The 12,976-nt window shown below is 39.9% G+C and overlaps 2 protein-coding genes across 2 annotated transcripts; both read left to right on the top strand.

Annotated features, from left to right (window-relative positions):
* The first annotated feature begins 1,310 nt into the window (after nucleotides 1-1,310).
* On the top strand, nucleotides 1,311-7,195 carry rcc2 (regulator of chromosome condensation 2). The gene is made up of 13 exons (XM_087787471.1): nucleotides 1,311-1,442; nucleotides 3,336-3,548; nucleotides 3,619-3,712; nucleotides 4,432-4,575; nucleotides 4,648-4,779; nucleotides 4,845-4,933; nucleotides 5,013-5,127; nucleotides 5,195-5,361; nucleotides 5,925-6,105; nucleotides 6,170-6,275; nucleotides 6,352-6,424; nucleotides 6,503-6,580; nucleotides 6,653-7,195. The coding sequence occupies exons 2-13, from the start codon at nucleotides 3,351-3,353 to the stop codon at nucleotides 6,755-6,757; spliced, it is 1,482 nt and encodes a 493-aa protein (XP_087643597.1). The 5' UTR covers nucleotides 1,311-1,442; nucleotides 3,336-3,350; the 3' UTR covers nucleotides 6,758-7,195.
* Nucleotides 7,196-11,157: 3,962 nt separating this feature from the next.
* On the top strand, nucleotides 11,158-12,958 carry stmn1a (stathmin 1a). The gene is made up of 5 exons (XM_087787470.1): nucleotides 11,158-11,217; nucleotides 11,959-11,999; nucleotides 12,072-12,244; nucleotides 12,307-12,498; nucleotides 12,558-12,958. The coding sequence occupies exons 2-5, from the start codon at nucleotides 11,984-11,986 to the stop codon at nucleotides 12,609-12,611; spliced, it is 435 nt and encodes a 144-aa protein (XP_087643596.1). The 5' UTR covers nucleotides 11,158-11,217; nucleotides 11,959-11,983; the 3' UTR covers nucleotides 12,612-12,958.
* Nucleotides 12,959-12,976: the final 18 nt, after the last annotated feature.

Genomic DNA, 12,976 nt, shown 5'->3' with positions numbered 1-12,976 from the left:
TTCTTTGTATCTTTCAGTATATTTTTTTAGCCGATCATATTGGATTTCTTTTGAAAATGATTGATGATTTATTGAGTACTACATACTCTTTTTTTTTTAATGTATACCATTATATGTATTCTGTGGTCTGTGCTTCTCATACTGTGCACATTTCCCCACTGTAGGACGAATAAGGGTTTATTTTAACCATATGTTTAATAACTATAAAAAATAATAATAATAATGATAATAAATAGAGTTTGCTGCTTTACATGCTGTATGTCATGCTGCTTTACGCAGGGGAATGTAACCTTGCTTTTATGTCGCTCTGAAACTTGTGTGGACAAAAGTGTGAAAAATATTATCAATGGTATTGGACAAAGCAAGCATATACAACTAAAATAAATGTTTTTAAGGGATTTTAAGTAATCCTACTTCTGTCCCATGGTCTTTTTGGAGAGTGGTTGTACAGAGAGGGAGATTAATGGTAAACTTTTGGGGTCCCCTGAATTGGGTATAAGGAAAGTGTTAAACACATTGTGACTGACTCAATTGTAAAACAATAGTAAAACTTAAGGGATTTATTAAAGCTTGTGTTGGTGTGATGCTGGAAACATTGATCTTAATGGTTTGCAGGAATTCCGGTCTAACCACACTTTGTTATATATTATATTCATTGTTGTTTTTTAAATTTTGTGAACACTTGGTTTTAAGTTTGTGTTTTAGGCAATACAGTGCATAGGGTAACGCTGTTGACCACAATTATTATGAAGAACTTATATTATATAGTCCATGTTTAAAGTCCTTTACTTTCATTGACTTCAGTGAAAGGTTTTGGATGAACATGTGTATGTTCTCTGCCTGTACCTTTGTTGTACCATACAACGTCCCAAAAATGGGTTTCTCGTCTAATCCTACCACAGTACAAGCTGCGTTTACACTCTCTGCATAATAAGGTAAATTAAATCATAATTCTCTTGATGTCTCCATTTTTTTCTTTTACATGTTTCCACTGTGTTGTTATATAACAGATTATATGTATACAGTTAAATGGTTTGAAAATAATGTGAATTTTGAGGTTCCAAAAAATACTCTAATCTCAAAATTGAGACTATATTGGTCGACAAATAAAAAAGCTAAACTAAACATTAGACCTATTTCTGCGTCAATTGAAAACATATGTTGGTTTACAAGTGAAACTGTTGAAACTCCAGCCTCAATAACCCAGTTGCCCTCAAACACTTATATACTATCTAAATGTGAGTGCGGTGTGTTCCCACTGAAGCCCCAGACTTGAGAAGTTCCAAGAGAACTTGTGACCCAGAAGAAGCGAGACCATCGCCGAGAAGTGACTTCCTGTTTGAATAGTAAATGAAGTCACGTGGTGTAAAAGCAGAACGCAGCTTCTTTTGTTCAAATCAATCAAACCAGAGACGGCTCAGCGACGGACCCTCAACCCGCCGGTATATCATTATTCTTACATTTACGCCATTTACAACATTTTCTTCTCCGGCGAGCGCCAGGTGCTGCATTTGACAAAACTTTTAAAAAACGTAAACATGAAACCGTGTAAAGTTATCCGTGTATTATATTGTTTTTATTTACACCTACCTATTAGCTTAACGGCGAGGCAGTGTTAGCTCGTCTCGTATTAACTTAGTTTGACTTAATTGGGGGTCGAGGGTTAAAATAACGCGAAACCTTTCAATGAAACCATCTTTAGGACTTCTTATGTTTGCTAAAGTATAACTTCAGGGACGATTCCGAAGCAATGGAGCGGTTGTAAGGTCGCTTCTCTACCGTTGTGCGAACAAAGAGCGACAGTGCTTTAGCTACTTAGCTTATTGAAGCTAGCTGACAGCTATTACACACGGACCGCTTCCTTCTCCTGCTCCTAAAGCTAGCACTGTCCGTGCGACACACTTGGTCGTTTTATACAAGTAACACACGAACTAAGCGTCTAAATTTGACAGGATCGTCATCTTTTTTATTCGAAATCTCGATATTTCCACTGACACGTTAACATTCCTGGAGCTAGAAGTTGAATGCAGTGACATATGTGCACGTTAGTGAACGTAGCATTTTTTTTTTACGCCGCTGAATATGTTATATTCAACTAAAAATAATTATTTCAAAGTTCATGCTATTTTTTTTTAACATTATACAAAACCCGTTAGTGGATCTTGAAGAAACTTGTGTGTTGAAATTGAGCTATTAAAATGAACAACTCGGTTAGGTTTGTTAATATCTAACGTACATGTATGTATTTACAACCAGGTTATTTTATTTAGATAGAATGTATGTCTTTAAATTTACCCTAAACTCTTTTGGTTTCTAATCTCAAAAACTACAAAGATGTTCTGGATTTAATTCAGTTTGCCTTTGACTTTCTTGCAAAGGAAAAGCATTTTGGAAAAAGCTTCACCTGGCATGGTGTACAAAAGCCTGTTTAAAGATGGACGTACATTAAAGCAAAAATGTCGACAACCGTATTGAAGACTTGCTTTCAGAAATATATGGTTTTCTGGGGTTTTCTTTTAGGAATCCTTTCAGTCATAGTAAGCCTGATATAGTATTTAACATTACTCATTATGCATAAGTGTAGAAGATATCTGAGACTTTCTGTATACTTTTAATACATGATTTAAAATTTAGTTTAGTCTTAAAATGTTATCAGAACTAAATATGTGTTGATCTTCATTGAGTAATTTACCTTATCGGTACATAAATGTGTCATCAAACCACACACTTGCGTATATTGTGATTTATAAACTGTGTCCTCTCATGTTCCTTGCAGGCATACACATTTGATATTGTTAGCCATTCAAACACAAAACTCAGGATGAAGGTCTTTTTTAAACTCTGTAACAGAATTATCATCTATTGGTGAACTTTATTTCACTAACAGAAGTGAGACTCGGCACAAAGGATCCCACATCTATTTAAAATTAAAACGCAAAAATGTTTCTTTTGTAAACGAGTAGAGTGGGCCAGGGGGTTTTAAAAAAAAAAACTGAGAACAAAAGGTAAACGCATACTAATCCGCTGTCACATGAGAAACTTTTTTGAGCCAATGTTGTTTAGAAAACACACTTTTAGGCTTTATGCAAAGAAGACGTGCTAGATAACAGGATTGAGGACACAAGAGTCTGAAATGTGGTTTACCAACAGTGATTTCAATGACTCATCAAGGACAACCACCATCATCTCTTTATCTGTAATACTGAGAAACTATTGAACCACACTGACTGAAGAAGAATATAGTGTATAATGATCACAATCTAAGTTTGAATAATTGTCTAGTAATAATAATAAAAATCATTTGGTTCTGATTGATTTCGTCTTGTCTTTCTCAGTATCTCACTGTAACAATGCCACGTAAGAGGGTGACTGAAGTCTCTGGAAATGGCGGTATAAAAAAGAAGAAGCCAAGTGGGAAAAGGAAAGAACGAGACTTCAGTAGTGATGATGAGTTCGACTTTGAGCAGGAAAACAAGAGTTCCGGCAAATCCACGACAAAGTCCGGACTCCAGCCCGTGTCTGTGGCCGATGATGTCAAAGAGAAAATCGTAAGTTCGTTGCTTAGTCCCAGGCATATTTCCTAAAGATTAGTCCACACTCTCAACTGTCTTTCCACAGAGACTTGAGTGCCCCAAGGTCAAAGGTCAACTGGTGATCTTTGGTGCCACTAACTGGGATTTGATTGGCAGGAAGGAGGTGCCCAAACAACAAGGTAAAGTGTTGATATACTTTTGTGCGTGTTGAACCTTAAGATAATACTAACACATGATACACATTGTACTGTTCCGAGTACAAGACACTCAAAGCACACGTGCACTTTTTTTTTTTTTTGAGATAGATCTTGAAAAACTGCTCTCAAATTAGCACAACAGAAACATGTTACAATAGTAGTTTGGTTATAATGTTGCTACAAAACTGTAACTACATCTCTGATGTCTTCAGGACACCTGGTGGAGAAGGCTCCTTCCCACTTAAATTTATCTCTCAACTGGGGCTGGCTGCCTTGTATGGGGTCAGAAAAACTAGAATACATTTAGTTGCCTGACAAAAAAGGGCTTTAAAAAGATTACAGTGAATTCTAAGGTGATCAGGGAACAGCTTTAATATTTAGCTAAATGGCACATGATTAAACGGTTTCCTTCAGCCCAAGAATGTGAGGTCAATATGTGTTTTTTGCTGTGAAAACATTTGTCCTGACACAGGTCTGGCAAAGCGGAAGCATGTCGATGGAGAATAAAACGGGGCCCAAAGAAGGACCCTGTCTAAAATATTATAGTTTGACAACTGTATAATGTGAATAGAGTTGTAACAATAAAATGCAGGTAGAAGTTGGATGTTTTCAAATGTCACCAGCAGCACAGGTACCTTCTAATCCCTGACAGGGATTCTGTACATTTTTCCTTAAATAACAATGTTTGTTCTTCTTCATAGCTGCATTTCGCAACCTTGGACAAAATCTTTGGGGCCCCCATCGCTATGGCTGCATGAGTGGTGTCCAGGTCAGCTGTGTGATAGCAGGTCCCTGTGCTGCCCACAGTCTCCTCCTGACCACAGAGGGCAAGCTGTGGAGCTGGGGTAATACTTTTGTCTGAGTCTTGCTCAGTTGTTTTTCTCGACGTGGGTAATCTAAATGCTGCCGACCAACAGGACGTAATGACAAAGGTCAGCTGGGCCACGGTGACACGAAGCGTCTCGAGGCTCCAAAATTAATTGAGGGTTTGGCAGATCAAGTGATTGTTGCCGCAGCTTGCGGACGCAACCACACGCTGGCGCTCACAGGTAGACTTCACAACAATATGTCACACAAGACATGATGGATTTTAACAGGCTTTCTTTGTCGATAGAAAATGGCACCGTATATTCCTTTGGAGAGAACAAACTGGGTCAGCTCGGCCAAGGGAACCAGACAGATGCCGTCCTCAGCCCTGCTCTGGTGAGGCTTCTTTGTTATAAAAAGCAATACAAATGTGTATCTTGACTCTAAAATCCACATCTCTTCCTCTCCTGTGAAGATCTGCTACAATGGTCAGCCATTGGTGAAGGTGGCCTGCGGTGCAGAGTTCAGCATGGTGGTGGACTGCAAAGGAAACCTCTACTCTTTCGGCTGCCCAGAGTACGGACAGCTAGGTATGGCTTCGCAACATTCTCCTCCAAGGCAGCGACTCTAACGAAAGAGAATCATTGTGATCCTCAGGTCACAACAGCGACGGCAAGTTCATCGCTCGTGCTCAGCGCATTGAGTTTGACTGTGAGCTCATCGCCCGCCGCGTCGCCATCTTCATCGAGAAGACAAAGGACGGGCAAGTCACGCCCGTGCCCAACGTTGTGGTCCGAGATGTAGCCTGTGGCTCCAACCACACGGTGAGAATCCTTCCACGATTATCTGAAAAATGTCAGTGTGGTCGGCGGCAAAATAATTTATGCTGTGTAATAACATAATTTACTGTTGTTCCGTTAGATCTTAAGAGAGGGTGAACCTCAGGAACAGGGCTGTCAAACTAAATCCCACAAGGGCCCAAATCCATTAGCTCTCTTTAACACTAAATAATCTCTTAAAATCCTTACTTTAAGCCTCAGTTTTGCGGCTTTTTAAAGTCTCTCTTTATATTTTTTTGATGCAAGTAATGCCTGTTCCTTTATCTTATGTTAACCACTGGCATCTTTATAGGTCATGATATCAACCATCAGGCGGGCCATATAAAATGACTCGTCGGGCCAGATTTGGCCCCAAGGCATTAAGTCTGATAGATGTGCTTTAGAGGGAAATAAATTATATGTTGCCCTTAGTTGTGATCTCTTGTTGCTAAGAAGGAGAAATGTGTAATTCTTTCATAGCCTAACTGACCCAATCCTGAAGTTAAAAATACAAATGTATTGACAGTGTTGAAATACTGTCTGATTACAACATGTATTTCTTCACACAGCTGGTCTTAGACTCTCAGAAGAGGGTCTTCTCCTGGGGTTTCGGTGGATACGGTCGTCTTGGACACACGGAGCAGAAGGATGAGATGGTCCCCCGTCTGGTTAAGCTGTTTGACTTCCCAGGGCGTGGTGCGGGTGTCATTTGTGCTGGTTACCAGTGCTCCTTCGCACTCAGCGAGATGGGTGAGTTTAGTTTACGTTGTTAAATGATGGGATGTGTTCATTATTAACATGCCTCCCGTTACAGGAGGGCTCTACTTTTGGGGTGTGACCAACACCTCCAGGGAGTCCACCATGTACCCAAAAGTAATCCAGGATCTGAGCGGATGGAAGATCCGCAGTGTGTCGTGTGGGTAAGGACTGGATGAGCTCAGTGATGCAGTAAACGGAGGTTCTGGTCTAAGACGACTTCTTGGTTGGTTTCAACAGAAAGAGCAGCATCATCATTGCTGCGGATGAGAGCACCATCAGCTGGGGACCCTCACCCACCTTCGGAGAGCTGGTGAGACCCCTAAATAATGTCGACCATGCAGTGTTTGGAATATAAATGGGTAGATCACTGACACTCTCATGAACGCAGGGATACGGCGACAACAAAGCCAAATCCTCCACCACGGCTCAGGAGGTCCGCACCTTGGATGGCGTCTACGTTGAGCAGGTACGTTCAGGGGAGACATGTGGTCGTGACACTGGGGTGACGATGGTTACTCTAATGGTTTTTCTCCGGCAGGTGGTGATGGGTTACTCCCACTCCCTGGTCATTGCCAGACAGGACACGGAGCAGGAGCAGGAGAGACTGAAAAAGCTGCCAGAATACAACCCTCGAACAATCTAAGGCTCACCAGCAGAAGACTCCCAGAAAGCACTCCTCTGCCAGCTGCAGTCGGAATGAGATCCTGTGCCACACGTCTCGACTACCAGCTGACCCATTTGACACCAATTTAAAGAGAAAAAAAAATGAAGATGGGCCAAGCGTGCATGTTCTTGTTGTTTCTGTGTTGCAGTATTACAATGTCACTTTTACGGGTGCTCTCTCAAAGACCAACAGTCTCGACCTGAGTCTTTCTCTTCAGGTATAGACGTGAAACAATTTGTTACATTCCTTTTTTCAATTGTGTCTCATTTGTCCTTGTCTATGCTCAATTCTACTTGGCTGGTGAGAATTTTAATAAGCAACAATGTCTGGTTAATGAAGACATGTCTATTTTTTTTATGGTGACGGTTCTGGGTTGTTTTTTTGATTGAAAAGGTTAATAAAGTAAAAACAACTCATTTCAGGATTTCTTGTCTCTTTTTTTTTCAGCTCACCAGTGAACATACAGCTCTGGAAAACATTTAAGAGACTGCTGCAAAATTATCAGTTTCTCTGATTTAACTACTTACTAATAGGTATGTGTTTGAGTAAAATTAATATTTTTGTTTCATTCTATAAACTACTGACAACATTTCTGCTACATTCCAAATAAAAATAGTCATTTAGGGCATTTATTTGCAGAAAATGACAAATGGTAAAAATAACAAATAGGATGTTTTCAGACCTGAAATAATGTGAAGAAAACAAGATCATATTGATTTTAAAACAACACAATACTAATGTTTTAAGTTAGGAAGAGTTCACAAATCAATTTTTGGTGGGATAACCCTGGTTTTTAATCACAGCTATCATGCGTCTTGGCGTGCTCTCTACCAGTCTTACACATTGTTCTTGGGTGACTTTATTCCACTCCTGGCAGCAGACACTGGGGACAACAAAGCTACAGACCGTCATGGGCAGAAACGACTCTCTACTGACCGGGATGACCGTCAACTTATTCAAATGTCACTCAGAAACTGTAGCATGACATCAAGTGACCTACCAAAAGAATGGCAAATGGCAGCTGGGGTGAAGCGCACAGCAAGAACAGTTGGAAACAGGAAGACAAGGCTGGAGTTGTGCAGATTCGTCTTTGCGAAGGAAATGAATCAAGCCACATACAAAGGTGTCTTGGTAGAAAACTTGCTTCCTTCTGCTCTGACAATGTTCCCCAAATCAGCATATTGGTTTTTCCAGCAGGACAATGCTCCATGCCACACAGCTAGCTGTCAATCAAGGTGTAGATGAAGGACCACCAGATCAAAACCCTGTCATTGCCAGCCCAATCTCCAGACCTGAACCCCATTGAAAACCTCTGGAATGTGATCAAGAGGAAGATGGATGATCACACGCCATCAAACCAAGCTGAGCGACTTGAATTCTTACGCCAGGAGTGGAATAAAGTCACAAGAATAATGACTGGTGGAGAACATGTCAAGACTCATGACAGCTGGGATTAAATGTCAGAGTTATCCCTCCAAATATTGATTTCTGAACTAAGTTAAAACATTAGTATTGTGTTGTTTTAAAATGAATATGATATTGTTTTCTTCGCATTATTTGAGGTCTGAAAACATTGCATCTTATTTGTTATTTTGACTATTTGTCATTTTCTGCTAATAAATGCTCTAAATGACAATATTTTTGGAATGTGTCAGAAATCAAACAAAATTGTTCATTTTACTCAAACACATACCTATAAATAGTAAAATTAGAGAAACTGATTATTTTGCAGCGGTCTCTTAATTTTTTCCAGAGCTGTAAATAGACTCTAGAACTCAAGTAAATAAAAATAAGGTATGACAGTACAACACATCTTTAAGATATATCAATGGTTACAAGCAGACATGAATAAATGGCAATGTTTTTCAGTTAAATTTTAACAAGACTTTTTAAATCGCCCTATAGCTAGTAGCTGTTTTGACAGGAATATGCACAACTTTAACGTTATGCTTTATCATTAGTCAAGGATCATTTTTTTTGCATAGAGCTTGAGAATGAATAGTGTATTTGATAAAGATAAACACATGAATCAAAGGCTTATGCATTAACATTTTCATTTTGATTGTGTAATTTACGAGCGTGTTTTGCAAACCCGAGTTTGTTTTTTCATCAGACTCACGGCATACTTTTCGTTGAGTGTCTTATTTATTTATTTTATAGGTTATCTTCCAGAATGTTCTGCGCTGTTACGTAACTCAACTGTAAGTTTGTTGTCCACCAGCAGATGGCGCCATGCAGCAAGTCATCCGCCGACAGCGACGTGTCTGTTTGTCTGACACTCGACTATTTTTAGAACTCGTGTAGTGGTGACAACAACCAGAGGTTCATGCTCTGCCTCTTTTTCACTCGGTTGGTCAATATTATATTTTTAATATTTTATAGACACTTCACTCATAACCAAAGGCGCGTTCGTGTACGAGCGATATGTGCGTCATTTATGAACATATAAACATTAAGGAATTAAATAATAGTACATTTTTAAATTCAGTGTAAACTGTGTGGACTACATGATCATGTTGGAGTAAAGTACAGAAACCACATTAGGGGTGTGATATACAGTAAGGCTTATGTGTAAGATACTCTATTCATGCAACTAATGTGTATTTTATCCACACATGTCTTCATAAAATACATATTTGTAATGTGATGGATCCAAGAATTAGCTTCATGCTATTAGCTCATATCCATATACAAATGAGATGGGTGGGGCATGGATGGTGAATTCAGTACTACAGCTACGTTTATGTAACCGATTACATAAATAACTGGACCATCAATTAATAATAAATGTGGTTCGTGTTCCTTTCTCATTTCATTTAAGTCTTTGTGCTCCAGAAGTCAGAACAACTGCTTTGTCAGCAGAGGAGCGAAGAGTCTTCCAGCTCCAGCATCCATCAGTCAATCCTTTATTCATAGCAGCAAGTACTTTATTTACAGGCACATGTGACACCACAGCGTGATTCCAAACCTTTTAATTCATCCATCCGTTCATATTTGCATCCACTGGTGTACAAACCCATCCAGCTGATCCAGGTTCATCCGAACTCAATGACCTCAAATAAATCAAATGCATGAATTTGTATATTCATCATGTACAGCATCTCGCCAATGAATTGATCAATCCTTCATTCATCATTTATTCATGTGTATACATCTGTGCTGTTCTGTCTAACTAGCCCTCGGAATACTTTTCCAGTTCCAGTCCAACCAAGAATCCATTCATTCAATCAATTCTTCCATTAATCTCTGTTCATCCATCCACTCTTATCATGTCAACCATTGGTTGGAAGTGACAATCCATGGTTTAAAACATAAACTCTCTTAGAACATTGTAAAGTATATCTTGTAAATTAGACCTTAAAGCTTTGTTCATTTGGTAAACTTTTTCCACTTTCCGTAGCCTTTGGATGAATTAATTTGACTATGAGAGCAAAAATAAAAATAGATCTGATTTCTAGTGACAAATATATTGGTCTCTCCAGCAGCTTCTGTGCACCTTAAAATAGATCATATGGTTGTGAAAACTAAAATAAGATTGTGGTCGTCACCTCAACTACCTTGACGTTTTTTTCTTGTGCAAACGACGTGATCATAATTTAAAAGTTCTTGATATATCTTTCCAAGTTATATGTATATATTCAATGTGATGTTTCAAAATAGCTTCTACAACTGTCCCATGTCTCCCTGACTAGCTGAGCATAGTTAGCATCATATGGTTTAATCCACAATGTATTTAAAAAAAAAAAAAAATTAAATTAAGATTCTTTCAAATTCAAGTCACTTTATTGTCAAATATACAAGTGTGCAAGACATACAGAATAGATGAAATTGTGGTTTTATCTGATATGTATTGCCAGAGTTTTAAACACAACAACGGAATTGTTTGAGGTGATGACAGAATAGAATAAAAAGAATAGATTAAATATAAAATGGGATTAATGGAGAATAATACAGTAAAAATATAACAATTGTCATGAAATGAAAGTGTCATTTAAAACTAAATAAAATACATTTCAGGCCTGTTTTTGTTTAAAATGTCATGTGCAGTTGAAACGTGAACCCCCCTCCTTCAGTAAGACATAAGTTGGGTGGGGCAGTAACTAAATCCTGTGAATAATTCAACCTATTTCTATCAAAATTATGATTTAAAAGAAAAAAATGATGTCCCGGTGAGTCACTGTGCGCCTCCTTCAATCGACAGGCTCTAACATCAGCAGTAAATGTATTAATATCCGCTTAAAAGCTGAAACTTTCATTGTCTGGACATGGCTTCGGCTTAAACTACATTACCCAGAGTTCAGCATAAATTGGCGGGCAACCAATCGCTGGGCAGCCAAAGCGTGACGTCATGCGCTCGGGGACAATAACGCGCGCTCCTGTCGGTCGCGCGCAGTCTATTGTGCGCGAGGCTCGCAGCATCCACAGCTCGTGTAAGTCAGGTGGGTGTGACAGCATCTTCAACTTTTTATTATCTTTTATCGCGTGTTGCATTGATAACAGCGCGCGTGACAAGTCAACTGACGCGCGTGTTTACGTTCATGTTCTGCTCGTGGCGTCCGTGGAAGTTGATCCAGACTCGCATCTTTGATGGACTCGATATTAAGATGATATTTTTTGGGGTAAATTCATGACTTTTTCTTTTCCACCGAATGGAAATATGGACGCGTCTGGCGTCTCGTGCTTGGGTCGCGCGGGCTTTTCTTTTTTCCCTCCCAGGGCAGGTGGACTCGAACGTGAAGTGACATCTTCATCTTCATCTTCATCCCCAAATCTGAGGCGCTCGAGCGGTGGCACAGAGAGCACGCGCTTCTTTGTTTGATCATGGGATGTCAAAAGCGTCTTTGTTTGTTAGTCGTCGCTCAGACAAACAACACAAACAATTGTCCTCGCGAGGTTTAAGTCTAATCATGTTTGCTTGTTTTTTTTTGGGAGGAGGCAGGAGGTCGCGTGGTGCCTTCACGGACGGGTGTTTATTCCAACATAGGATGACAGCTGGATAGTTGGGATTAATCGATGTCTCTTTTTTTTCAAGTGACACTCTGTCTGTGTGACGTCATTCTTGGCTGTTTTGTGTGGCTTGATGGGCGGTGGTTGCGTGTAGTAGCGCCAGACAGCCAGGTGGGGTCTTCAGTGAGATAGTTCAAAATCTCAATCATTTCTTTGTTGTTTCTCTCTTTCAGTGGACGTGACCTGAAGCATAACGAGATGGCATCAGCTGAAGGTGACAACGATGTTTGATGATTCAAGTCACACACGATGCTTACATGTGTGTGTGTTTTTTTTTTACACACAGACATTCAGGTGAAGGAGCTGGACAAGAGAGCCTCCGGTCAGGCTTTCGAGGTGATTCTAGGGGCGAACGGCCCTGATGCGAAGGGAGACTTCCCTCTACCCGCCCGCGAGAAGAAGGACGTGTCGTTGGAGGAGATACAGAAGAAACTGGATGCGGCCGAAGAGAGGCGCAAGGTTTGAATCAGGATTTTTTTTTTAGTGGCCACAGCGGATGATCGTAAACGTCTTTGTCTCAGAACCATGAGGCGGAGGTGCTGAAGCACTTGGCTGAGAAGCGCGAGCACCAGAAGGAAGTTCTCCAGAAAGCCATGGAGGAGAACAACAACTTCAGCAAGATGGCAGAGGAGAAGCTCAACCTGAAGATGGAAGCAAACCAAGAGAATAAAACAGCACTGATGGCTGCCATGAACGAGAAGTTCAAGGAGAAGGTCAGTGGGTTCATGTGATGGCTTCTTGATTCATCTGACAGCTGCCTGTCTTCTCACAGGACAAGAAGTTGGAGGAGGTCCGGAAGAACAAGGAAAAAACTACAGAAGACTGAAACTTCAAACCTTTTTTTTTTACCCAAAGATTTATATTTTTGTTGTTGTGTTTACTACTACGATTTGATTTTTTTTTTCTATTACCCATTTAACATGTAGCATGCCGGCTCCGCTTCTGCCCATTCGTACAAACTCCTTTTTAATATCTAACTCCCTGCTCTCTCTATGGACGCATGTCTGTGCGATGTTTCCTCCAATAGTTTGTTGTACTTGCAATACTCTGTCATTGAAACAATAGTGCTGTTTAGAAACTCTTCTTGTGAACTTGGTGTCCACACGGCATATTTTTCGGAAGCACAAAATTCAACAGTTGTACTAAAAACCAATAAAACGACGTTCAAAATTGCTTATGCTTGTATTGTTT

The sequence above is a fragment of the Callionymus lyra genome, chromosome 3 (genome assembly GCF_982586985.1).
Source record: "Callionymus lyra chromosome 3, fCalLyr1.hap1.1, whole genome shotgun sequence".
NCBI classification, from domain to species: Eukaryota; Metazoa; Chordata; class Actinopteri; order Syngnathiformes; family Callionymidae; genus Callionymus; species Callionymus lyra.
Note: the sequence above shows the minus strand (reverse complement) of the source record. Positions and strands in the feature narration are given on the sequence as shown.

Bases quoted from the DNA above. Each gene is read 5' to 3' on its own strand.
- stmn1a (XM_087787470.1), top strand. The intron at 12,245-12,306 runs GTTTGAATCAGG...TCTTTGTCTCAG, and splicing joins CGGCCGAAGAGAGGCGCAAG to AACCATGAGGCGGAGGTGCT. The intron at 12,499-12,557 runs GTCAGTGGGTTC...GTCTTCTCACAG, and splicing joins ACGAGAAGTTCAAGGAGAAG to GACAAGAAGTTGGAGGAGGT.
- rcc2 (XM_087787471.1), top strand. From the start codon at position 3,351: ATGCCACGTAAGAGGGTGACTGAAGTCTCTGGAAATGGCGGTATAAAA. The intron at 6,425-6,502 runs GTGAGACCCCTA...TCATGAACGCAG, and splicing joins CACCCACCTTCGGAGAGCTG to GGATACGGCGACAACAAAGC. The intron at 6,581-6,652 runs GTACGTTCAGGG...TTTCTCCGGCAG, and splicing joins ATGGCGTCTACGTTGAGCAG to GTGGTGATGGGTTACTCCCA.